At 42.8% G+C, this 27,812-nt stretch overlaps 1 protein-coding gene across 1 annotated transcript in view; it reads right to left on the reverse strand.

Moving 5' to 3' along the window:
* The window catches only part of Smap2 (small ArfGAP2), a 47,987-nt gene that overhangs the window by 11,852 nt on the left and 8,323 nt on the right, over positions 1–27,812 (reverse strand). Inside the window, exons 2-3 of the mRNA XM_052177243.1 lie at positions 2,013–2,146; positions 287–372 (exon numbers count right to left, since the gene is read on the reverse strand). Of these exons, the coding sequence (XP_052033203.1) occupies positions 287–372; positions 2,013–2,146 (220 nt within the window). The remainder of the gene's footprint in view (positions 1–286; positions 373–2,012; positions 2,147–27,812) is intronic.

A 27,812-nucleotide genomic window follows, 5' to 3' on the forward strand; every position in this document is an offset into this window, starting at 1 on the left:
GAGACTCAGACACTACTGGAGCTATGACTCTATGGAAGAACTCACAGTGAAGTCACTGCAGCCCTAATTCCCCAGCTTTTCCTACTTGATGCTAGATCCCAACGTCAGCACATAAGCACTTTTTTGTTTTGGTTTCAGTAGAGAGAAAGACCTTTTTTTTTTTTTTTTTTTTTTTTTTTGGCTAATACATGCAGAGCTGGTACAGTCTTTTATCTCAGGCCTTGAAGATCACCTGGCTCTTCCCAAACATCAAAACTGCACTCAGTTATCACTCCAGAAAAGATACGGGTCTATCTGAGGTCGCCGAAAGGTCTCAGGAAGGTAGGCTTCATAGAGTCGGTTTGCTTTTCCATTCCCCATCTCTTGCATGCACTGCAGTGAAAGAGAATGCAGAGACGGGTGAGTCCAGGAAGTGCCTTCTTCTGGCCCAGTCCTCCCACTGTGCAGATGAAGAGCCAGCTGCAGAGGGCTGCGAGAACAAGGCTTACACTGTGGGTTCTGTTTTCCCAACATTTGGTCCCCACAGCTTTTCTCTCTGGTTTAAATAGACCTCTATGCTGGCTAGTTTTAATTGTCAACTTGATACAATGTAGAATCACCTGGGAAAGGAGTAGCAGCTGAGGAGTTATCTAGACCTGACTGACCTGTGGGCATGAGTGGGATTGTCTTGATTGTTAACTGATGTAGGAAGATCCAGCCTGTTGCGGGCAGTACCACTCTCTAGGCAGAAGTCTCTGAACAGTACTAAGATAGGTGAAGGCAAGCTGAGAGGCAGAGTGGTTGTTTCTCTCTGCTCTGCCTGTTGGTGTGATGGGTCTAGCTGCTCAACGTCTTTCCTGGACTTATCTAGAATAGCGGCTGTAACCTAAAGCTGTCGGCCAAGGAAACCCTTTCTTTCCTCATTTGTGTTGCTTTTGGTCAAGGTGTTTTATCACAGAAATAGAAATGAAACTAGAAAAAAAATGTCACTCACCATTTTAGACCAACAATGGTCTGTAAGTACAGCCTGAGATCATTTCTAACACAGTATGACCTCTTCTGATACGAATTAAACAAAACCTCCTATTTCTATCATTAACTTTGGCAAGTGTTTTTCTTTGCATCCTCCTTCCTTAATACCCCTACTTGCCCCCCCCCCACAAAAGGGAGGGGAAAAAAACTTCAAAAGGGGGTTTCATCATAGGAAGAAAATGAAGAACCATGAAGTTACACTAAAAAGCAGACCTCAGACTATCGGGTAGCATTAGTTTATGTGTCACCATCAGGCCACCAAGCTGACAGCAAGCTAGATTCATACATGCATTTTAGCAACATAAAATCATAGTTGGAGTCATAGCTCAGAGGCATGCTCAGAGTATCTGCCTAGTATATGTGAGGCCTTGCTCGACCTCTAAACCAAGGAAGAAAATGAGTAGTCTATGATTTGGAAGGGTTTGGCTTGCTCTTTTTAACACCGGGGATCGAAAGCAGCAAGCTTCCTACAGGCTAGGCAAACACTCCCTCACTGAGCTACACCCTCAGCCCAGAGGGTGTTTTGTGGTTTTGTTCCTTTGTTTTAAATGGCTGCCTACATACATCTAAAACTACAAGGGCAACTGCAAAGGGCAAAGGTCCCAGCATCTTGAAAGAATAATAATTTTATCTAATAGAAAAACACACCTATAATCTCAGTTCTTGGGAGGCTAAGGAAAGTGCAGAGAGAGTTAGAGGCCTCCTTGTCCCAAAACAATGACAAGAACAACAATTTGCTGGGTATAGTGGCATGCTTTTAATTCTAGCACTCAAAGGGAAAAGACAGGGAGATCTCTGAGTTCCAGGCCAGACAGGCCAGCCACCTCATGAGACCCTGTCTCAAATAAATAAATACAATAAAAATGAGAATTTGACAAAGCCGTTTGACAACTCTAAGTTTCCCTTCTCCTTTTTCTTCACCTTCATGATCAGTTTAGCATTCAACCTGAAACTGCTCTTACATTGGCACAAGAAAAGCTGCCTATAGGTTGTGCTGGTACCTGAATCTGTTCTTGAGTCCACTGGTCGAGGTTCACCGATTTTACTCTGGATATATGCACCCCCAAATTCCTGTGGATTCCTGCACACCGAATACAGATGAACACACCGATGTTCCAGGAGGCCCATCTTGGCCCTGTGAAGAGCAAGACAGGACAGTCAAGTACAGATTAGGAGGATGCTCCAGCTTGTCTGTGTTAGTTACATTATCAAGCAACGTTTCTGCTAAAACCAAATGAGATCCTACTGCAATTACCTTTTTATTGACTTTATTCATTCCTGTAGATCAGCGTTTGACTTTCAGTTTAAACTCTGAGTGCATAGTACAGAGGTTCCCAGGGCAGTCACACCGCCGTGCGGTGATCACCACTCTAAATCCAGAACAGTTTTACCACTCAATCCCAAACCTACTAGCAGGCACTCTGTATCTCTGTTCCCCACCAGTCCTTAGCTCCCAGTCCTTGGCAATCACAGGCCTATTTTCTGCCTAGGACTTGCCAATTTCAGACATCTAATATATATGGAACTATGTAATGTGTAGACACAGGAAATGTTTTTAGTGTCTAACCAGTACTAAAATACACATCATAGTGCTTTGTCACTTGTATGAAAAAAACTCCCAAGAGAGTGGTGCAAAGCCACATCTAAGTCTCTCTAACCTGGCACCTTAAACACCAATAGTGGAAGATGCTGTGAAGGGGAGGGGCTTGGATTCAGCTTTCTTCCTAGGAAAAAAGATACGTACATTGCAGGACAGCCAGGCTCACGCTGAAACTGAAAACGCTTTTATCCTCTCCTCTCCTCTCCTCAGGCCTATAAAATATGCATCCACATTAACCTAACAAGCTCCCACAGCTTGGCTCATGTCCCCACTTTACCCAACTACAGAATTATCTAAATTCAGAATTGCCAGATAATGTATTTACCTGAATGCTTATTGGTACAAATAGAAATCACAGATGTGAGTTAAAAAAAACTGTTATAGAATCTCCTATCTCCTAATGGTTCTCTTCACCCTAATAATACCTCTGCAAAATCTCCAAACTGTTCCTCATAATTTTATATGGAAAAAACTTATATGATAGTTACCAAAGACTGACTGGAAAATCTGGCATGGTTCCTCTTCCATCATTCCTCAGAAACTAATGGCATGTATTAAGCACAGTATCAAAATTAGACGTTGAAGTGACACAAATGCTGCTGCTTTCTACAGAGATTAGCAGAGCCTGTGCTTGGAATAAGAACACTGACCAGCCTATGGTATTTGACAGCAGTCTGATAAACAAATGCTAGAGTCCTGTGGAAACTCTTAGAAACCTGAATTCATAATTATTAGAAATATACTATTTGTAAAATTCATTATGGCAAAATACAGAAGCACAGAGGTGCAAGTCTTCCTAGTCACCACCAGGGGGTGCTCTCTGCTTGGAGATTTATTGCTATTTTCATTGGTTCGGGTTTTTATCTTCTGAAAGATCTTCAATCTCTCTAAATCCCTAGCTGATTGCACAGTCTTCCACAGACTAAGAGACATATAATGATTCATGTCCTTGTTTCTGGTAGTGGGGTGTCATATAGTTGCCAAAGGAAAGAGACAATCTCCATGTGAAGGAGATTTCTCATGGTGCTGAATTCCTGTTTTTGTTTTCAAAACTACCATATGATCTTTAAATTTTTAATGGGACCAACCAAATATCAATATTTCATACTTCTTTGGCATTTCTTCTGTGCTCTAAATTCGAAAGTCTTGAAATCAAGATAGGTAAGATGGGGCCAGTGAGATAGCTCTACAGGTCAAGTCACTTGCCACAGAGGCTGGTGACCTGAAAACAATCTCCAGAATCCACACAGTCGACGGAGAGAAAGAATTCTCATTCTGGTCTCCAGACATGCAATGGGACCCCACCACACAAACACGAGAGAGAGAGAGAGAGAGAGAGAGAGAGAGAGAGAGAGAGAGAGAGAGAACACAAATAAATAAGCAAACAGAATAAAATTTTTTGAAAAGAGGTTAGCTATGAAAGATTAGGCTATCTGCTTTCTGGGTCTAAGTCAAGAGAAAGCACTCTACAGTCATCTAAGATACTAGCATCACTGTGGGATCTCCAGACACTTGCAGTTTTAAAAGTCTTCCTGCCCCTGAGTCTACACACTTGCAAAGACCCCAGAATAGAAACACAGGCAACTATCTTTTAATAAGCAGCCAGATGACAGCCTCTCTTCCTCTCCCACCCCCACAGCCCTCCCACCCAACATCCCTCCCATACTTCTCCAGTGAAATGGTGACACTTCTCATTTTTACCTTACTTGGTCTCTCGCCCTCACCTGACCTCCCTGTACCTAAGTCTAAACCGATGACCTCATGCATTCCAGGCAAAAGCTCAACCACTGCCCTACAACCTGAGTTCTCTTTCAATTTTGAGCAATGAAACTTATCAGTCACCTACTACATAAGACATAAAAGTCCGTGAAATCAAGGAAGAGACAAAAGTTACTTATGAGCTAGGAGTGGAGCTCAGTAGTAAAGCATTTGCCTAATATGCTAGCTAGATTTTGGGTTCAAGCTTCAACACTCTCCCCTAATTTATATGGCTGAAAATGTGGGGCAATGATATAGTTATTAAAAGAATAATCTGATGATGCCAAAGAAGAAGGAAGGAGTGGCCCCTGGCCCTGGAAAGACTCAGTGCAGCAGTGTAGGAGAATACCAGGACAGGGAAGTGGGAAGGGGTGGATGGGGGAACGGGGAGGGAAGAGGGCTTATGGGACTTTCGGGGAGGGGGGATCCAGAAAAGGGGAAATCATATGAAATGTAAATAAAGAATATATGGAATTTAAAAAAAAGTATAATCTGTGTAGTCAGGAAAGACTGCAGCTGCATCCGTGATGAGCAATGTGATAAAAGGTGATTTTAACACCTACCTTAATTGCCTAGAACAGAGAGAACAACAAGTAACACCTGCATATAAGAACACAATACAAAGGAAGGATTCTAGAACATACTTCCCACTAATCTCCATCAAAGGGCCAGTCAATGAATCCACACATGTCTCCCAACACTGTATAATACTACAGAATGCTGGGGGAGAGGTTTGCAGCATTCTGCAGTTTTGCTTTTGAGAAAATCTCACTATGTAGGCCTGGTTGGCCTCAAACTTGTAGCAATCGTCCCTCCTCTGCTTCTGCAATATGGGATTATAGGTCTTACTTCTTCCACTCCCTTTATTTTAAAATAAAATTTATTGTATGTGTTTTATGATATGCATGATACTGTAAAATACACAAAAGTGGTTACTACCGTGGAATGGACTCACTCGGTGACCCAAGAAACACAAAAATTTAAACAACTTTATTTCCTCCAAAACAGTCTAAAGTATATCACTCAATAACCCAACCAGCTGCAATCCTCTGCACACAATCATTGTCCTGATGCCAGCATGTGCCACCACTCATACACAGATGACCCAAGCTGCCAGCTTGGATGGGGGATGCTCACATCCCATAGTGTGACACCACTGCTGCCAGGCCTTGCACTGCTGGTGATCCTGCAACTGTCCACAGAGACATCATCGTGAAACTGAGCTTGAAAGAGGTGATGCAAAAAGAACAATGTTCTCAACAGTTTTGAAAGCAAAAGGAGTAACAAGTGATACAAGCAAGCGGTGATTGTGAGCACAAGAACAGGGTAACACACACTCAACAGGAGCACAGGTGCAGGAGGTCCTGACTGCTTCACACGACATGGAGCCAGGCAGCAGCGAAGAACACGAAAATGAAGAAAGCAGGTAGATTTGGTTGCTCAATCAAACAACTCAAGTATAGAATGTATCCACCTAGTACAGAAAAGTCTGGACTTACAGTAACTGCACACACTCTAATGCCTAAGGGCTGGCGGCTTCGTATGTGAAGTGGAAAGCCTGCAAGCAATGTCCAGTATATACCAATACCTGCTGAGCCCCACTGCAGCTTGTCCAGTATATACCAATACCTGCTGAGCCCCACTGCAGTATATACCAGTATATACCAGTATATGTCCAGTATATACCAATGCCCAGTGTATACCAATACCTGCTGAGCCCCACTGCAGCTTGTCCAGTATATACCAATACCTGCTGAGCCCCACTGCAGTATATACCAGTATATACCAGTATATGTCCAGTATATACCAATGCCCAGTGTATACCAATACCTGCTGAGCCCCACTGCAGCTTGTCCAGTATATACCAATACCTGCTGAGCCCCAGTGCAGTATATACCAGTATATGTCCCGTATATACCAATGTCCAGTGTATACCAATACCTGCTGAGCCCCACTGCAGTATATACCAGTATATGTCCAGTATATGTCCCGTATATACCAATGTCCAGTGTATACCAATACCTGCTGAGCCCCACTGCAGTATATACCAGTATATGTCCCGTATATACCAATGTCCAGTGGATACCAATACCTGCTGAGCCCCACTGCAGCTTGTCACTCACCCCATGCCCACCAGAGCTGCCAGGGTTAACAGGGATGTGAGAAGCAAGAATCTATTTTCTGTCTAGCTCTATTCAGTGTACCCAGAAACTTCCTGCATCTATCATTTCTTTTTTCAAAAAGATTTATTTACATTCATGTTTTATGTATGAGCATTTTGCCTGCATGTATTTAGGGATACTGTATGTGTGCCTGGTACCTCTGAAGGCCAGAAGAGGGTGCCCTATTCCCTGGAACCCATGTTAGGGATGGTTGTGATCCACCATGTGGGTGCTGGGAACTAAACCCCAGTCCTCTACAAAAGCAGTAAGTGTTCCTAACCACTAAGTCATCTCTCCAGTCCCCCTGGGTTTGTTGTTGTTGTTGTTTTCGAGACAGAGTTTCTCTGTGTAGCTCTGGCTGTCCTGGAACTCACTTCGTAGACCAGGCTGGCCTTAAACTCAGAAATCCGCCTGCCTCTGCCTCTGAAGTGCTGGGATTACAGGCGTGCGCCACCAATGCTTGGCATCCCCGTTTTTTAAAAGACAGGGTGTCTTTGTCATCACAAGCAGTCCTAAACTCACTGTGTAGTGAGGACACTTCCCGAGTACTGGCATACATGTGCATACTAGCACCGGGTTCATGTGTGTTACAGCCAGGCCTCTGTGACTGCTAGGCAAGCACTCATCAGATGAACTGCATCCTGTGCTCCAGAAGCTGCCCATTTCTGCCAGGACCTTCTCATCTCTCACCTGCAAGCACTCATTCTCCTAGCAATGTCATGGACTACCTATACCTAGGCCTAGGTACTAGGGATACAAAGGCAGAGTTTTATGCAGTCCTGGGCATTGAACCTAGCAATGCAGATGGGCTGGACAAGTGCTCTATCTCTAAGCTACACCACCAAACCAATAACAAATTGGCCCCCAGACTCCCACCAGAATAATCTCTAAAATCCAAGTGTGTACAAGTCAGACTTCTGACTATTGCCTTCCATGGAGTTTCCTACACAGAGGTAACAATGTAAGCTGTGAATGTCATGGACGTGTGTTGTACATGTCTCCAAGGGCCTTTAAATTTATCATTAATCTTTTCTTGTCTTGTTATTTTTTAGACAGATCTTGTTATATAGCCCTTCCTTGCCTGGTACTTGCTATGTAACCCAGGCTGGCATTCCTCCTGCCTTGGCTTCTTGAGTCCTGAGATTAGAGGCATGTACCAACTACCTGGCCTCCAAGGTCTTGTATGTCTTCCCATGACTAGACTCAACCCCAGCTTTCTTTCATGACCTCAAGGCACCAGCCTGTCCTGTCTGAAGGCTTTGTACCTGCTGTTGCCAAAGCTTAAAATCTCTTTCCCTGACCACCAGCCACCACTGCAGCCTAACCAATGTCTACATATCACACCTTTTCACATAAAATGCTCTCTGCCTGCTGTGCTGGGTACAGTTCAGCAGCACTGTCTGCCTCAAAGCTGTGAGGCCGGGCTTCCTTGATTATGAATCTGAGCGAGTTCACAGTCCTATCTTTTCTTTTTCATCTTACATCTTATTATAGGAAATGTCAACTACACAAAAGCAGAGCATAATTAACCACCAGCTTCAGCAATTCCAACCCACATCCCCCATCCACAAACCTCATCAAACAGAACTGAAAGAAGTATATAAATCCCAACACCTTTCTACCTGAGCATATTTCAACCTACATCCCTAAAACAGTAGCGTCTTTTTAAGTGCTAGAGCTTGATCCTTTGTGTTTCCTACCTTATACTGTGCATGGTTGTTATGCACTTATGTTTGTGACTGTTCCATATTTCTTCCTGCTAAACTGTAAGTGTCACAAGAGTTGATGTCACTGTCATCCTTAGGGCATAGCATAGTTCCCCACACATAGCAGGAAGGCAGAGGGTTTTTTTTTTTTTTTTTTTTGGTTTGTTTATTTATTTATTTATTTATTTGTTTGTTTGTTTGTTTATTTTTTAAAAGCACATTTAAAGGTAAATAAATCCAGGGCTGGAGAAATGGCTCAGCGGTTAAGGGCACTGACCGCTCGCTCTTCCAGAGGTCCTGAGTTCAATTCCCAGCAACCACATGGTGGCTCACAATCATCTATAATGTAACCTGATGTCCTCTTCTGGTTTGCAGGTGTACATGCAGATAGAATACTCACATCCTAAAATAAATACATGCATCAAGGGAAAAGCAGGTAAGATACATGAATATGTTGGATTATTTGTTATTGTCAGGCATGCTGGCATATACCTGTATCCCAGCACCTGAATTCAGGACCAGCCTGGGTTACATAGTGAGACCAGTCTTCCTCCCTCACATCTCGGAAAAAAAGTTATATTACATTTTCTATTTCTTTATTTAGGATTAAAAAACAAAACAAAACAAAGAAAAACAAAAAACCAGGGCCTCAAACTTTGCCCCAAATGGGCCTGGAACTCACAGGGTGCACTTCTGTTTCAGCCTCTCAAGTACTAGCACTACAGGTATGAGTCACTGTACCTGACTTAGTGTTGCTTTCTAAAAAATAAAAAATATATTGGTAGACTACATAAAAGAACTATGAAGTTACAGGCGGTGGTGGCGCACGCCTGTAATCCCAGCGCTCTGGGAGGCAGGGCAGGCGGATTTCTGAGTTCGAGGCCAGCCTGGTCTACAGAGTGAGTTCCAGGACAGCCGGGGCTACACAGAGAAACCCTGTCTCAAAAAAAAAAAAAAAAAAAAAAAAAAAAAAAGACTTATGAAGTTTTTAGCTCTCTGTTTGATACAGAAATAATTCTGTTCTGCTGAGCGTGACTGTACACACTTTTAATCCCTGTTGAGGCAGGGGTATGTGGAGTTCTGGAAGTTCAAGGCCAGCCTGGTCTACAAAGTTCAAGATCAGAGCTACATTTGACTTTATTCTCAAAAACAGAAGAAGGAAAGAAAAAAGAAGAGAACTACTATGATATATTGGCTTTTAAAATTCAGTATTAAAACCATATAAGAATCTATTCTAATACTGCTATCCAGGAAAGGTATCCAAAGTACACACTAAATACTAAAGTTAGCTCTGGGAAGTGGGATTAGAGTTTTTCTTTTAATTTAGCCTATCAACATGTAGCTTTCAACATGCAGAACAGTCACAGGAGAGAGATGAGCTAACTCTGATGAGGCATCAGAGAACTGCACTCATGGTGGTTGTAGCATACTCTGGAAAGAACTTTCTAACAATCAAGTTGTATGAAAACAAATGCAATGTATCCAGAAACAGTAAAGTCCCACCAGGGGCAGAGGCTAGGAATCAGCTCTCTGGAATGGCAGAGAATGCCTGTGTGGTAAAGTCAGTGAACAGGTGACAGCGAAGCTCACACCCTGTGCACTGCTACAGCTCTAGTAGATGATTTGGAGGTGATTTTTTCCTGTGATGAGAATCGCAGCTTGAACATCACACATGCTAGGCAGGGCTCTATCACTGAGCTATACTGCCCACACTGTAGGTGAATTGGCAGTGGGTGGGTCCTTTCCTGTTAGTCCCTTTCTTTTCAATATCACACTGTCTGTCATTGTTTGTCAAGAATGTAACAACGCAGGGAGGAATGATTTATTTTGACTCACAAATTCAGGTTGTAGGCACTGTGGTGAAGAGAGAACAGTATCACCATGAGAGTTCACCATGGTGGTTAGAAAGAAGAAAGGAAGAGAGGGAATGCCTGCACTAGACACCCCCCCCCCATTTTCTCTGGGCCCTCAGCCTCTGGAACACACATGCAGGGTCTCCCTTCCTTAGTTAATCTTCCCTAAGCTTTACTAATATCCTAGCTACTCTATTCAGACTGAGAAGATTAACTTCATGCTTCTTGACTATCAGTCAATGGCTTTTAAAAATGCCAGATGTGGCTGTAAAATGGCTAAGCAGGTAAAGGCACTTGTTGCTAAGTCTGATGGGGAATCCACATGATGGAAGGAGAGCTAACTTCTTCTAGTTGCCTTCTATCTCCAAATGTGTGTCATGGCTTGTGTGCACATGCATGTACATTGTGGATGTGTGTGTGAACAAGATAAATGAAATGCCAAGCAAAATAATCAAATTATGGACATATAAATTATCAATGGAACGAAAACAGTCAAATCCAGTTCATGGCCTTGGAACTGGCACTGAAAACTAGTTTTTTGTTTTTTTTGTTTTTTGTTTTGGATTTGGTTTTTTCGGAGACAGGGTTTCTCTGTGTAGCCCTGGCTGTACTGGAACTCACTCTGTAGACCAGGCTGGCCTCGAACTCAGAAATCCGCCTGCCTCTGCCTCCCAGAGTGCTGGGATTACAGGCGTGCGCCACCACCGCCGGCGAAAACTAGTTTAAATATAATAATGTTCTGGTTGGGTTTTATCACCTTGACACAAATCTAGACATATATGGGAAGAGCATCTTAATTGAGAAAATGCCCCAATAAGACTGGCCTGTTAAATAAGTCTATGGGACATTTCCCTGATTAACGTTTGATGTGGGAAATTAAGTAGGGCTACTACCTACAAGAGGCATATTTTCAGCTGGGTGTGGTGGCGCACACCTGTAATCCCAGCACTTGGGAGGCAGAGGCAGGTGGATTTCTGAGTTCGAGGCCAGCCTGGTCTACAGAGTAAATTCCAGGACAGCCATGACTACACAGAGAAACCCTGTCTCAAAAAACGAAAAAAAAAAAAAAAAAAAAAAGAGGCATATTTTCCAGGCTGCTTTTATTTATTCAAAAAAGTATCCATCCAGTTCCCTACCCCAAAATAAACAGTAAGCAGGAACTTGTGTAAATACAAGCAGTTAAGGAAGCATGGGACTGAACAGAGCTTGCTCCATCAAGCCCTGCTCTCAGAATGCTCGACAAGAGAACCCTGTTCTCTCTAGGTCATCTTGCAAGAATGTTTCTGTCAAACTGGGAAATGGGCCACATGCACAAAGTAAAGAAAAGGGTAGACTAAACTTCTTAAATGTCTAAGACAAAGAAAATGAAAACATTTCTCAGGTCACTTAAGAGATGAGGGAGATCCTACCCCAAGAAGTTAAAAAGTCAGAGGTGCAGGGACTGCAAGATGGCTCAGCAGTTAGGAACACTGGTTGTTCTTCCAGAGGACCCAGGATTAAGTCGCAGTGCCTGCACGGCAGCTCACACCCATCTCTTACCTCCAGTTCCAGGGGACTGACATCCTCATACATACACACATGAAGGCAAACCACCAGTGCCCGTAAAGTAAAATAAATAATAAATCATTAAAGAAAAAGTTCAGAATTACAAAGAACCTTGGACGTCACTGAGCCCAGCCATCCCACTGGACACAGGGGACCCTTCAGGTCAGTAGTTTTCAACTTTTCCGTCCCCCTTTGGGGATCAAAGGACTCTTAAAAAAAAAAAAAGATTTATTTATTATTATATCTAAGTACACTGTAGCTGTCTTCAGGCATACCAGAAGAGGGCGTCAGATCTCTTTATGGATGGTTGTGAGTCACCATATGGTTACTGGGAATTGAACTCAGGACTTTGGAAGAGTAATCAGTGCTCTTAATTAGCTGAGCCATCTCTCCATCCCATCCCCTTTATTTATTATTATATAAATGACTTTTTCACAGGGGTTGCATGACCCTTTAGTAGCATATATCCTGAATATCATCAGATATTTACATTACAATATATAACAGTAGCAAAATTAGAGTAATGAACGTTGGGGAGGGAACTTTATTAAAGGGTCGCAGTGTTAGGAAGGTTGGAAACCTGGCTCTGAAGTGACAAATAACTTAAGGACCATCTCAAAAGATGGCTGGTTCTACTGTTAGACTGCACAGACTCTTACAGAGGGCTGGCTCTGGGTGGGTTCTATTCCTCTATCTGGACCACTTCCATCTCCCATGCAAGACAATGGTGGAGGCTAGAAGATTCTAGCAGAGGAGAGTCCATTTCTTTCTTTCTTTCTTTTTTTTTTTTTTCTTTTTTTTTTCTTTTCTTCTGAGACAGGGTTTCTCTGTGTAGCCCTGGCTGTCCTGGAACTCACTCTAGCCCAGGCTAGCCTCGAACTCAGAAATCCGCCTGCCTCTGCCTCCCAAGTGCTGGGATTAAAGGCGTGTGCCACCACAGCCCAGTTTCCATTTCTTATATTCTACCAAAATTCAAGCCAGCAGAGTCAACTTCATCAAGGAGATCAATCATGGGGAACAGATTCAGCAGGTGATTGCTACGACTTCAGTGGAGGTGCAAAACAACCTCACGTCTACCAGGGAACTAGGACAAAGGTTAACAGAGGGAACAGAACACTGCTGAGCACTGGCTGGAAATGATAGCAATAGACTACACCCAGTTCAGCTGCCAATGAGGCTTTCCTCAAAACACCCGAAAACCAACTGAGGCCTGGACAAGAAAAGATTCTTAGCCTTTCTCAAGTGGTAGCCTTACTTACAAACTGTGAAGCTCCCTTGACTTTCCTCAGCTCTAGGCAGGGAGAGCCACAAAAGAAAATACCACTGAAAAACATACAAGGATTTCAGAAAGGAATACAAGTCCAAAGCAATCCAACAGCCAACGGTCCAGGAAGTATCACCAAGAATTCTCTGTTAAGCCTAGGAAACCCAGTACTTGCTCTAAACTAGTCCAGTAACATGTTTGTACATATCTGGGTTTATCCGTCTGATCCTTGCAATCCAGAGCTAAAGATAAATGTTATCTGAACTATGCTACCAGACTGTAGTCAGTTCAATTCTCTGAGAGTCAATTTCCTTGCCTAGATTAGATTATCTCTAACATCTAGCTCTTGTTGTGAAAGATAGTTATAATGCCTCTAATTCATTAAGCTGCTAGGTCTGGTGGTATAGCCCTAAAATACCATCTGCTTGCAGTCCTGTAATCCCAGTCACTGAGGTGGAAAGATTGAAAATTTAAGGCCTACCTGAGTAGCTTAGTTTGACAGTGTCTTAAAGTAAAAAATAAAAATAATATTAATAATAAATTTTAAGGGAGAGGAAACACTGGTAGCGTGCTTGCCTAGAATGTCTGAGGTCCTGAGATGACTCTCTAGCAAACACCCAATAAGATCTTACAATGCAACACCAAGAAGCAGTAAAGTTCTTTTTTTTTTATATTAGATATATTCTTTATTTACATTTCAAATTATTTCCCCTTTCCTGGTTTTCCCCCTCCCCCAAAATCCTATAAGCCCTCTTCTCTCCCCCTGTTCCCCAATCAACCCCCTCCCTCTTCCCTGTCCTGGTATTCCTCTACACTGCTGCATCAAGCCTTTCCAGGACCAGGTGCCTCTCCTTCCTTCTTCTTGGACATCATTTGATATGTGAATTGTGTCTTGGGTATTCCAAGTTTCTGGGCTAATATCCGCTTATCAGTGAGTGCATACTCTGCGTGTTCTTTTGTGACTGGGTTACCTCACTTAGGATGATATTTTTCAGTTCTACCCATTTGCCTAAGAATTTCATGAATTTATTGTTTTTAATAGCTGAATAGTACTCCATTGTGTAAATATACCACAGTTTCTGTATCCATTCCTCCGTTGAGGAACATCTGGGTTCTTTCCAGTTTCAGGCTATTATAAATAGGGCTGCTATGAACATAGTAGAGCATGTGTCCTTATCACATGATGGGAAATCCTCTGGGTATATGCCCAGGAGTGGTATAGCAGGGTCCTCCGCAGTAAAGTTCTAAGCTGGGCAGTGGTGGTGCACTCCTTTAATCCCAGCACTTGAGAGGCATGGCAGGAGGAGCTCTGTGAGTTTGAAGCTAGCCTCGTCTACAGAAAGAATTCCAGGGCAGGCAGGACTACACTGTGAAATCCTATCTCAAAAAAAAAAAAAAAGTACTTAATTTTCAGTAATTTAGCTCCACATCAGCCTTATTTCCCTGGCTTGTTATTGCTAGTTAAGTAGGATTCAGGTAGGTTAGGTTATATGGAATAGTAATCAGTATATATACCTACTGATACTTCTGGTGATTTAAGTAACTGTGGAACCAACCAGTCGGTACCATTTTTACTGAAATATAATCTTCAGACTTCAAGAAGGAAAGGACAATGTCTTAGTTTATATTTTTGTTGGTCTGAAAAAGATATCCTGCAAGGAATGTTCTGATGGTCATTTTATCCAGAGACTATGTACCTGGAACCGCACTGTCAACGAAGTATGGCACAAATTCTTCCATGGTTTGGGCCTTTCTAGAGCCAATGTTTACCACTCCTCTCCTCATTTCTATATTCCAACAGTGGCATCACTTTCTCCTAAGACTGTGACAGCAGTCATGCTCCTGTGACCCAGAGCAGCCTGAGAAGGTAATTCCTACCCACAGACACCTAAGGCATTCTTCTGATTCTGTGACAGAACACATTGGACAAAAGTGCCTGGGTGTGGTGAGTTACTGATTCCATAAGAGCTTCCTATCTGCCACAAAATGTATAACTATTCATGTGGAAATACCATGTTGTAACTTAGGAATGTGTATTCAATTTTCATGTCAGTAATGCCTTAATTAAAAAAAAAATCATGCACAAGGCCTTGGGCTTAACCCCCAGCAACAAAGGAAAAACAGTCTTTCTATCTGGGTGTCCGTGCAAGGCTGCAGTGGTAATAACTAAATCCTTGGGACAGGGCCAAGTCTCTTGGCATTTCCTAAGGAAATTCTGGTATGTACTGCTATGATTTTTTTTTTTAAATAAAGAGAAGAATATTTTAAGGACAGAGCAAAAGTTGGCCTAGTCTACAGAAAGAATTCCAGGGCAGGCAGGACTACACAGTGAAATCCTATCTCAAAAAAAAAAAAAAATTAAAGTACTTAATTTTCAATAATTTAGCTCCACATCAGCCTTATTTCCCTGGCTTGTTATTGCTAGGTGAGTAGGATTTAGTGTAAGTTAGGTTATAGAGAATTAGTAAATATATAACCTACTGATGCTCCTGCCTGTGTCAAAGAATCCGGTGAAGTCAATGAAACTGGATGAACTGTCTAACCAAGGAAGCCCTGAAGCTACTTCCAGTAGAGACCAGCCCTCTAAACTTAGAAACCACTGAGTACAGTAAAATTTGATTTTTGGTTTTGTTGTTCTGAGACAGGTTCTGTGTAGCACTGGCTGTCCTGGAGCTTACAGAGCTCCTTCTGCCTTTGCCTCTCCAGTGCTGGGACCAAAGGTGGGCACCACAATGCTCAGCAATCGTAGTAAAGTTGAAGGAAAAGGCTGGACATGTATTTCTATTTTTGAAATCTCACTTCTCAAGGGGCTAAGGCAGAAGGACTGTGAGCTTTAGGTCAGGGTGGGCCAAACAATAAAACCTTGTCTAAAAAAAAAAAAAGGCAAAGGAGGAAAAAAATCAGTAAACTTTAAACAGGCCTACCTCTTCACTTAAGCACACTTTCTTTAAAAAGAGGCACACAGCAAAGAGGATCATAACATGTTCAAGGCCAGACTTGGTCCAAGCCAGATAGAACTATCAGATCTTGTCTCAAAAACAGACAAGCAGAAGTGAACCCCTTTCCTTTCCCCTTAGGTAATGACAGACGAGTGGCTCACCTTTAAAAGACCCAGTCCTTAAAACTTCCTCAAAAGCCCTTCAATCCCCAGAGTCTAACAACACAGGAATGAAGAAATTTTCTTTCTTCCTTCCTTCCTTTCTTCCTTCCTTCCTTCCTTCCTTCCTTCCTTCCTTCCTTCCTTCCTTTCATTCATTCATTCATTCATTCATTCATTCATTCATTTCTTGGTTTTTCGAGACAGGGTTTCTCTGTGTAGCCCTGGCTGTCCTGGAACTCACTCTGTAGACCAGGCTGGCCTTGAACTCAGAAATCCACCTGCCTCTGCCTCCCAAGTGCTGGAATTACAGGCAGGGAAGAACTTTCAAGGGAACTAAGGGATGGTGAACTTGAAACAGTCATCCTTGGGACAGTTGAACTACAATCCCCAAGAAGCTTCCAGAAAGAAGCAAAGAGCATGGGAGCTAAACAATAACTACTAAGCACGTGGAAAGACTCTCAGCACAGGAGCCAAGGAGGCTGTAAAGGAAAAAGGAAAAAAAGGCCTTGACTGAATGTGTGCTGGGAGGTAAATTTGCCTACTGTTCTTGGAGTTAACTAAGTAGATGCTGGAAATTTGGGACTAGAAAAAGGGTGAATCAGGAGGAAAAGCACCTGGACTGGATCAATCCAGACACTCTCTGATGCATACACTGAAAGGTTTGCAGAACTTCCTGCCCTTTCTGGAGTGGTTGAAGATTTCTCCCAGAAGCCTTTAGGAAACCATTCTCTCTACTGTGAAACCCATGTGTGAAGCCCATGCTCTAGGCTGTTTTCCGTGGAAGCCGCCTTTCTGATGTGACTCTCATAGCCTCTCCTGGGCACTCATCCACAGCTGTTCCAATGTTGGGTTTTTTAAATCTGTCTGTCTGTCTGCCTGCCTGCCTGTCAGTTCCTTTAGGTTACAAAACTTCCTACTTAGATAACTCTTAAAAACCTAAGCCATCAGCCAGGTGGGGTGGCATTAATCTGAGTATTTGGGAAGCAGTGACAGGTAGATTTCTGTACCAGCCTGATTTACAGAGCCAAGTTCCAGAACAGCCAGGGCTACACAGAGAAAACCTGTCTTGAAAAAACAAACAAAACAAAAACCTAGGCTGGGGCTGGGAAAGTGGCTAGATAGAGAGTAAAGTATTTGCTGTGTTGGTGTGATGATGACATGAGTTCAAATGTCCAGAACTTATGTAAAGTGGGATGTAGCAGCACATTAGTAATCCCACCATTCCTTCAGCAAGATAAGAGGTGGAGACAGGAGAATCCCTGAAAGTTCACATACTGGTTAGCTTGGTGTATACAAGGTGAACAAATATGCTCTTCCTCAAACAAGTGGGAGACAAGGACCAACTCCTGAGGTTGACCTCTGACTTCCAGAGTATGCCATGGCATGTACACACCACTGTATGTGCTTTCTCAATCTCTCCCTTCCCTCCCTTCTCCTCCCCTCTCCCTTTCTCTCCCTCTCCCTCTCCCTCTCCCTCTCTCTCTCTCTCTCTCTCTCTCTCTCTCTCTCTCTCTCTCTCTCTCTCTCTCATACACACATACACACCTTACACAGAAAATAAATAAATAAAACCTAAGCCAGGTAAGGCAGGAGATGACCGTAATTCTAGCATTTGTGGGGTAGAAACAGGAGGATCAAGAATTTGAGGTCAGCTTGGGCTATATGAAACCTTGAAGAAGGGGGACAAAAAGCTCACAGAACAGGGCTAGAGAGATGGCTCAGTGTTAAGGACACTTGCAGAGGACCTGGGCTCAGTTCTGGGGGACTTGGCACTTTCTTCTGGTCTCTGTGGGTACTAGGTATGCATTCAGGATACTTAGAAACATGCAGGCGGAATACTCAGACATTTAAAAATGTATTTTTAAAATAATATTTTTTTATTATTTTGGAATGTCACATCATGAACCAGGATCACACTCATTTCCTAGTCCTCTCAGATCTGCCTCCCAACCCTTGTGACCCCTGTCCCCAAAAAAGAACAATAATAAGAAAAAAATCCAATTTGTGTTGCCCATATATTCACACCGGGAGCATGTCAAACTCCCAGTGGCCAGTCCCTTAAAGAAATCTGAGTCCTTCCCCACCTGCACCCCCGCCAAAGCCATCAGTTGTGGAGAGCTACACTTCAGCATCCTTATCACAAATTTTAAGAGTTCTTTTGAAAGAGTTCTATCTATAGACTGTTACCTTAAAAAACATTTTTAAAAACTGATATAAAATAGTTAAAAATGGAAATAGATGAAAACTTAGTTGGCACATTTTTGTGAAAATGACATTTTTATAGAGGAATGGTACAGCTAAACATGCCACATAAACTGTCAGAGGACTAGATGTCTACAAGGTTTCATGTCCCCTGGCTAGCCCTTGAAAGTTTGACTTTAGTTAATTCCCTCTACACAAAGATCCTGAGTAAAGCTACAAGAGAGGTGGCTGAGATGCGCTGCTCTGTGAAGGGGAAGGAGTTAAAATAGCTGCTTTCTCTGGGGGCAGGAAGGAGGTTATTTCATGAGGGCCCAAACAGCAAGACTACCTCAGTACAAACATTGTTTGGCTTGAAGGCACAATGTGGGCAGTTACTCCAGCAAAGGCCCCAGGGCAGGAACTAACACAGGCTGAAGTGTCAGAGTCATGGTGCTGGGGTCCCAGCGCATCCCTGCAAGGATGTCCACAAAACACAGCCTACTTTATTATGCACCATTTTGTATCTGACCCATTGAAAAGTGAATTTAAAGAGAGTCAGTGGGAGAAAATTCAAAGTTATTCCTAAATTTCCATTTGACCTAGCCAGTGGTGAAGGCACATGCCTTCAATCGCAGTTTGAGGGAGGCAGAGGCAGGCGAATCTCTGAGTTCAAGGCCAACCTGGGCTATGGATTAAGTTTCAGGATAGCCAGGCTACAGAGAAACCCTGTCTCAGATAGACAGAGAGACAGGTAGGTAGGCAGGTCAGCCCTGAAAATATACATATAAGTAACATTATGTAAACTAAGCAGGTTTTATTTAGGAGAAAGAGAGGATGAGAATACACACACACACACACACACACACACACACACACACACACACACACAAAATGACATTGAAAAAAGAGGCCATGAATTTGAAAGGAAGCAGGGAGGGCTATAAGGGAAGTTTGAAGGGAGGTAAGGGAAGAAGAAATGTCATTATGTCATTATAATCTTGAAAAGTAAGGGGGAAAAAACCCTGAAAAATTCCAAGTTTTTTTGTGGGAAAAAAAAAATCAATCCCCCACTGGGAGGGGGGCACAGATTTTTGGAAGAGGCCACTAGAGAAAGATGACACAGAACTGATGAAGGTCTTTTTAGTCTTTATCCGTAGGATAGATTCTTCTCCTTCTACTCAATGATGACATGCTAAACTTGTTCACTGGGTAGCTGAAGGGCTAACTGTCGTAGCACTGGATTCTCACACAAGACCCAGTCCTGACCCATGATTCCCGTTGCTGACTTGATAGTCTCTGCACGAACTGCTTTCCTGCATGTCAGTCACTGCCTCAGCTAGCCACTAACAGCAGCCTGGGATAAGATGAGTAGGGACAGACGGGTGAGCTAATAGCTACATAACCACTTCAAAGCCAGTCAGCTGTACCTGATATTTCAAAACTTGTCGTTATTACCATCTAAGTCCCTCACAATCAAGTGTTAGAATTTCCTGCACAGAGAAGCACTGAATACAAACCTGCTGATAAACAAGTGACATGCCCAGAGGAACACAGAAGCGAGAGGAAAGCCCACCCACGCCCACAGGGCCGACCCTTGTCCCCTGGACCTGAGTTCCCAACCAAAGTGCTTTCTCTCTTAAGGGAGAACCCTGATGTCTCTGGAAATTATTGGCAGTCACAACTGACAGGAAGGAAGTGGAAATGTGTTAGGCATCTAGAGGCCAAGGAGTACTGATAAATACCCAAAATACACAGGGCAATCCCCACAAGGAATTACCAAAATGTCAATAGTGCTGAGGTCAAGAAATACTGATCTAGAGCAATCAGTCTTAAGCCTTTAGATTGAAACAGGCAAGATAGGAAAATATGCCAATTCTGCAGAAAACTTTCTCTTGTCCTGTGGCAGACAGGCATTTAGTTGTAGCTTGATGGGTACTTTCTAGGCCTATGTGTCAAATGCTTGGTCCTGGGGATGATACAGCATATGAGAAGCAGGGCTTCCTGAGAAATCTTCAAATCATTGGGCGTCTGCCACCAGAGGATAGTGTGAGACCCTAGTTTCATCCTCTTTGTTGTTTCCTAGTTTTGCCAAACCACATGCTGCAGTCATGATGTACGGTCTTTGTTATGGATGGACCCTCCACAACTATGAACCAAAACAAACCTTTCTTCTTAAAAAAAAAAAAAAACAATTAGACATTTATTTATGTGTATGTGGGTTTGCCTGCAGGCATGCATGTGCACCAAGTACACAGCCTTGTGCCCATGAAGGCCAGACCCCCTGAAACTGGAGTTACAGGTTGTTGGGTGTAAACTGAACCTGGGACCTCTACAAAAACAGACAGTCCTCTTAACAGCAACTGCACCCCCCTCCCTCCACAAGCCTTTTCTCTTTATAAGATAAAGATTGGATTTCTTTATCCAATCTTTATCCTTGGATTTCTCAATATAGTGACAGAAGGCTGACTAAATTGAAAGTACCTTACAGACTCTCCAGTTCAAGCACAAATAGAGAAACTGAACCTCCAAGAATTCAAGTTTATTAAAAAAATGATCATCAGTTGAACCGGAATTAGAATTGTCTTTACTTATCCCTAAAATAGGAGGTGCTCAATAATAGTTACTAAAGTAATACCTCATTCTTTAGTTGTTCTTTGTACTATAACACTATTGTGCAGCTAGAAAATGTAGAAGACTAAGGGTGAGATATCTTTCCATTTACACTCCTCTACTTCCTCAAAAGGAAACCTAGAAGGACAAGTGTGCTGGATCTCAGGACCAAGCAGCCAGGCAGGAGAGGCTTCTCAGCTGCTCCCAGCAAAACACAGGCTTTTCGCCCAGCCTGCAGCTCTACGCCAAACCTTCTCGGTCAACAGATGAGCTCTGTGATCCAAAAGGAGCAGCCTTCCCAAAACAGCAGAGGAGACCAAACCAACAGCAAACACAAAGAAAACCAACGCCGTTTCCCAAGTCACATCCATATCGAAACAAGTTAGATAGCTTTGACTTCTAACCAAACAGCAGCATAGAAATTAATTCTGAGATGAAAGCACAAATGGCTATTCCAGTGACATGCTGAATGTTAGTCATTATAACAGCCCTGCCTAAAAGGGAGGAGATGAAAAGGTTTGCCCTTTCACACAAGAACACCCATCATGACCTTTCAAAGCTGGACACATCAGAAGCAAATATGAGATATACATATAGAAAGATTTGGCATGGGGAAGGGCAAAGATGCCAGCCCGACAGAGACAGATCTGTGCAGGCATCTGTATCCAGAGACTAGGATAGGACTCCAAGAAACTAATCACAGCTTCCAAGGAGTCAAGGCAAGGTCCTTTAATTAAGCAAACCTGTTTTAGTGGCACAAAGAGAGCTTCTAGGACTGCTGAAGGATACTATTAATCCCACCAGAATGGTGTCTAAATATTTACTCCCATCCACAAAAGGGTTTAGCACTGCTATTTCAGCTTCCAGTTTCACCCCCTGGCTACATTTTCCTCCAGATGATCTGTCACACTGAAACCTCCTACAGAGGGACAAGGGATCAGCTTCATGACAGCCTCCAGCTTTCATGTGGTTCAGATGCCAGGAGTGCACAAATGAAATGCTGCAAAGAAGCAATTACCACAAAGCAGTCATGAGATTCACCTCTCAGCTTCCTAGAATGTCACAGGTCTCCAGGCAGCAGGGTGAACAGTGTGAAGGGGACTGTTACAAATCAGAAGAAGATCTGACACACAGCAGCGAAAAGCACCATCTGTGGTAGGCAGAGGCGCGGCCAGCCAGTGTGCATCAGCTGTGCACACAGAGACATAGTCCATTGTCTTTGTTTACAGTCTAAGAAAACCCTTGCTTAAAAACCAAAAATTGTAGCAATTATCATTCCCTTTTTAAGCACAGTAGGGCCTCTAATCCGCCTTTCCAGATGGGTTTGAGTGAAGAAAGTGTGTGCGAATACCTAAGGGGCTAATCATGGTGTGACAACACTTTCCCACTAGGCAGGGTATGGTGTGCTGACCCATCCCGCTGTGATATGACACATAAAGCTGTCCTGTGCCGCCAGGATTCCCCAGCTCTCCACTCCTTGCCTCAACAGATGTCTATGGCAGTAAAGCATTTCCGAATGGCAGCTCCTACGGCAAAACCATCTCCAAATGGCTCCAACCCAGGAGATGCCACCCAACATCTTTAAATTAGAGGAACCCATAACTGCTTAGACTAAAACATAAATAACTTATCAATCTAGTAGTAGCACAAAAATTTACATTGCACTATTATCTATAATAATAAAAACTGAAAACACAAATGCCTAATAGTTACTATTACATAAAAGATGGCATGCTCCTATGATGGAGTATGCTTTTATAAATAGATAAATAAATGTTTACATGTTTTTAATGTCATCAAAATACCTATGGCAAAAATTAAATGAAATAATAGTGTCATAAAAATTGATGAATACAAACTCAGATAAATAATGAAGAGTGAGAATTCTGAGAGATATCATTTGCATGATTCTGGTTTTTCATACTTTCCAATTATTTTATTATGAATATGAGTAAGTGCTATAGTCAGAAAAAATGGCTGCTCTTAGCTCTGTTTGTAAAGGCAACAGCTTCTAATGCTCAGAAAATAAGCACACCTCCCCACTGCTTAAATCTCATAAGATTAAAAAAAAAAAAAGCAAAAGCCCTGCTCTAGGAGTCTGTTCCCATGGCAACAAGTCTTCCTCTCCCCCTTAAATACATGAGCAGTCTAATGAAATGAGGATCTATTTTCACTCTGCCATAATACAGACCCTCAATTTGAGTTCCTTGTGCTGAGCTGCTTCTGCTCAGACAAGGCTCAGACCCAAGGATGATACTCGAGGGAACTAAACTGCATCCCCTGGTTCCAAAGCTTCATTTAAAGACGGCCCTTGCTTTCTTGTATGAGCTGGAAACACATAGCAGCCCCACGACAAGGAAAACCTTTTCTTAGATTTTTCCCTGTCTGCAGTAATTCCTCTTGCCAAATTCCCCATGCCCACTTTCAAAGTGACAAAGCCAAGCCCTGTGCCAAGCAGCTACTCTGAGTAAATACACTTTCAATCTGGCCTAAGAGCCTGACTGAATCTTTTTCATTCTTTTGATCAAGTTTTCTCTGACACTATAATTCATTTCCAACGACTCTGCTGTTTGTAACCTGACAAGGACAAGGGTCCTTGCTAGCTTGTCCTTAAAGGCTGTGTCAGTTAGCACATGAGCTAAAGTATCAACAGCAATAAAAAGATGGAGGCTGCAGATTGTAGACTAAGACCTCATTCTCTACATTGAAAGTTCTTTTTTTTGTTTTGTTTTGTTTTTCTTTTCTTTTCTTCTTCTTCTTTTTTTTTTTTTTTTTTTTTTTTTTTTTTTGAATTTGGTTTTTTCGAGACAGGGTTTCTCTCTCTGTATAGCCCTTGCTGTCCTGGAACTCACTCTGCAGACCAGGCTGGCCTCAAACTCAGAAATCCGCCTGCCTCTGCCTCTCAGAGTGCTAGGATTACAGGCGTGCGTTACCACTGCCCAGCCAGAAAGTTCAATAAGAAATGATTTTTCAAAAGCTTAAGAAGTGCCAGACATGGTGGCACACACCTTTAATCCTAGCTCTTAGAGGAGGCAAAGGCAGGTAGATTTCTTTGTCTGAAGCCAAACTTGTCTACAAAGTGAATTCCAGAACAGCCAAAACTACATAGAGAAACCCTGTCTCAACAAAACAAAACAAAACAAAACAAAACAAAACAAAACAAAAAACAGCATAAGAACTAAAACAACCATCAAAGTGATATTAAAGCAAATTCTTAGCCGGGCGGTGGTGTCGCACACCAGTAATCCCAGCACTTGGGAGGCAGAGGCAGGTGGATTTCTGAGTTCGAGGCCAGCCTAGTCTACAGAGTGAGTTCCAGGACAGCCAGGGCTACACAGAGAAACCCTGTCTCGAAAAAACCAAATCCCCCCCCCCCCCCCCCCCCCGCCCAAAAAAAAAGCAAATTCTTTCAAGTCAAAGCCAAAAATACAAGAGGACTAAATTCTAAACCTACACCCTCGGGGACTTCCAGTCTCTTAAGAAAAGAGGAAGAAGTTAAAAGCAACATCAAGTTGTGTGCACTTGGGGCAAACAAGGTAAAGCACATGAACCCAGCTACAGATGAATACTTTGGAGAGAGTCTGGGGATTTACAGTCTAGCCTTCGCTAACAACTGCTGCAAAAGAAAGTGTGCTAGCTGGGTTTTGTCAACTTGACACAAACTAGAATCATGTGGCAGGAAGGAACCACAGCTGAGGAAACGCCTCAGCAGACTGGGCTGTGGGCATGTCTATTGAGGTATTTTTCTTGATTGTGGATTGATGTTCCAAAGCCCAGCTCACGGTGGGCAGTGCCACCTCTGGGCAGGTGCTCCAGGGCGGTATAAGAAAGGTAACTAACTGAATGTGAGCCTGGAAGCAAGTCAGTAAACAGCTTTCCTCATGCCCTGCCTCTGCTCCTGCATGAGTTCTGTCCTTCCTCAAGGATGGGCTGTGGGGCATGTAATCCAGATTAACCTTTTCTCTTCTCCAGTTGCTTTTGATCATGGTGTTTATCACAGCAACAGAAAGCACACCAAGAGAAACAGCTCTAAAAGAAAGGAGAGGGAAAGATACTTGCTACAGTCGCTGTGCTGGGACACAATTACCCTCAGGCAGAGCAGTCTTCCTCCCTCCTCAGTCCTTTACTATCCTCTCTACACCACAAAATGCGACCATACACATTCATTCAGCTGGGGGAGAGAAAAACAATGACAGGAAGCCAAAAAGATCCAGTTTAGGACTAATACATTTCCTGTAAAAGCTGAGTTGATGTAAAAGAAAGAAAGAAAGAAAGAAAGAAAGAAAGAAAGAAAGAAAGAAAGAAAGAAAGAAAGAAAGAAAGAAAGAAAGAAAGAAAGGAAGGAAGGAAGGAAGGAAGGAAGGAAGGAAGGAAGGAAGGAAGGAAGGAAGGAAGGAAATAAAGGAATGAACAAAATCTTTCTGCGTGTACTTGTAAAACCTAGTAAGTTTTCAAGTTGTATTCTCTATGCATCTAAAACTAACCTGGGATGCAAAAACTGTCCAATGTCTATGTACACTGTCAATAAAATGAAGGAACAAAAGAAAATCCTATTCCTCCACAAGCCACAGGTTGGGGAAGTGGGATTCCAGGGCAGGTTACAGCCACACAAGTGGGAGTGTGGGAAGGTGGAGAGTTGACCACCGAATACAACCCCCACAGCAACCTTACATTGCTGGATGGCCACACGTCAATTTGGCTCGTCTCTAGGGCTTTCCACTGGGGAAGGAACTGCCGTTCAGCCATCAGTGGACCAGCATCCATAAAGCCTGTGGGGAAATACAGGATCCAGAAGAGTGGGGTAGGGAAGGAGACAGTTTGAAAAGAATAGAGTCAAACAGTAAGAAGTAATTATCACTATAAAACATGAAGCTTTACAAAGGCACAGATGTGCCTTTAAGATATACCTTTAAAGACAAGTAGTCTGGCTGAAAAGAATGGGTGTTCTGGGGAAATTTTTCAAAGCTAGCTGCAGCAGTGCATGCTTGTAGCACCGGTGCTTCAGAGGTGGTTACAGCATGGTCAAGAGGTCAAGGTATCCTCAGCCACGTAGGGAATCTGAGACCAGCCTAACCTATGCGAGGCTCTGTCTCAGCTTTTCAAAATTATCTACTTACTTGTTTATTTAAAGTATAAAACCTAAGCCAGGCATGGTGGATTACTCAAGTGAGCCTAGCATTTAAGTGTCTTGGGTAAGAGCAGGGCCCCAAGTCAAAGGCCAGCCTGAGTTACTTAGTGAGTTCAGCACAGTCAGAGTTACATAGCAAGACCATGTCTCAAAAGTAAATAAACAGAACCCAAACGGCATTTAATTGTGTCTATGAACTGCAAGAATGCCTTCAAAAAGAAATTAATTTTTCAGAGAAAAGTAAAAAAGGACTGAAACTCAGGTGATTCTTATAGTCGGTGACAACTTAAACAATGACATTCCCTTAGTCTGTGGAAAGTAATAGCTCCAAAATAAACATACTCACATCGCACTGAAACCTTTTGCTGGCCTAGTTCCACCAAAGCCATTAACTTGATCAAAGCCCAAATGCAGGTGACCTGATTCACAGAAAAGCACTTGTAGAAAGTGCTGAACTGGGATCGCCTACGCAAATGCTCTTATAGTCAGGAAGAGAATTAGCAGGTTTGCCTTTATATGGAGCAGTGACGTGCCTTGCAAGACTATATACCTTTCAGGTTTAATGCAGAAGGAAATAGATTTAGTGATGTCACTTTTTTTTCCAGACAGGGTTTCTTTGTGCAGCTTTGGCTGTCCTAGAACTTGCTCAGTAGATCAGGCTAGCCTCAAACTCATGGAGAGCTTTTTTCACCCAGTACTGACTAACCTAACCCAAGCTCTTGGGAGACACCAGACACCAGCGTCCAACCACTCACCGGCAAGTCTAGATAAGAAGCACATGGCATAAGGAAAAATTAACCCCATTGCAAATGCTTAACTATCAAGGAAAGCTTAAGCCGCACCGTGTTTTAAGACTGCCACAAAACTCAGTGCATCTTCCTGGTACTGACTAGTCTCCCAGGTGAGGATGGGACAATAAATATGCCTAGACCTAGGCTTCCCAGACTTGGAAAAGTGGAAAAGTATTTTCTGAGTAACGAAATAATAAACAAATGCACAGCTCCTGGTGGGAGTAATAGTCAAACAGTTTCAACCAGTCACACAACCTTCCAGACTTTGACTTCTTATCTCAGTGCTTCCTTCAGCAATAGTTAGGAACCTTTATAAGCACATGAGGCAGGGTCCTATCTCTTGTCCACATTTACCTGGGTAGCCCTTACTCCTAATAACTACAGGAGAATGATCACAACTTAAAGATGTCTTTGGTACCCTAGTGTCTGTCAGTGCTTGGACCCTACCCTTATTCTACTCTACCACAGGGAACCAATAACATTTCCCAGCCTCCCCCGTCAAAAGGTTTCTGCATAATTTCCCTCAATGAGAGATCCTAGCAAGAGAGATCCTTTGAAAAAGAGGGAAAGAATTCAGAGTTCTCTTATTTGGGTTATTAGCTGGGTTCCAGCTGCCACCAATTCCTCTTTCCATGCTTTGGATCATGCCACGTGCTTCTAATACTTTATCATTTCCTTAGCCACGCAGTAGCTCCTGGAGACCAAAATGCCAGGGTCTCAGCAGCCACTTAGCTGAACCCAATTCCCCGACTACGGGTTTGTTCCCTAACTGGTCCTTGACTGAGAAGACCTGCTAATAGGTATGCCAAACATATTTTTGAAACTATTTTTTAGAAAATAATTTTCTTTTATCCAAAGTCCTGTAAAATTCTTCTTCTAGTAAAGAACAAAATATGTACAGATGAAAAAAATTCACACATTCATTATTTAATGATATACTTAGTGTGACCTTACCAAACCCTATCACTGCTGGGAAGATAAGTAAACATAGTCCCAAGTCCTCCTCCTAGTGGGCTTACATCCTAGTGGACACTTCGAGCATGGCAAGTCACAATTTGAGAAGTTAACTGTGGACTGGGGATATCTACAGTGCAGTTACTAAC

Source organism: Apodemus sylvaticus, chromosome 3 (genome assembly GCF_947179515.1).
Source record: "Apodemus sylvaticus chromosome 3, mApoSyl1.1, whole genome shotgun sequence".
Taxonomy (NCBI): Eukaryota; Metazoa; Chordata; class Mammalia; order Rodentia; family Muridae; genus Apodemus; species Apodemus sylvaticus.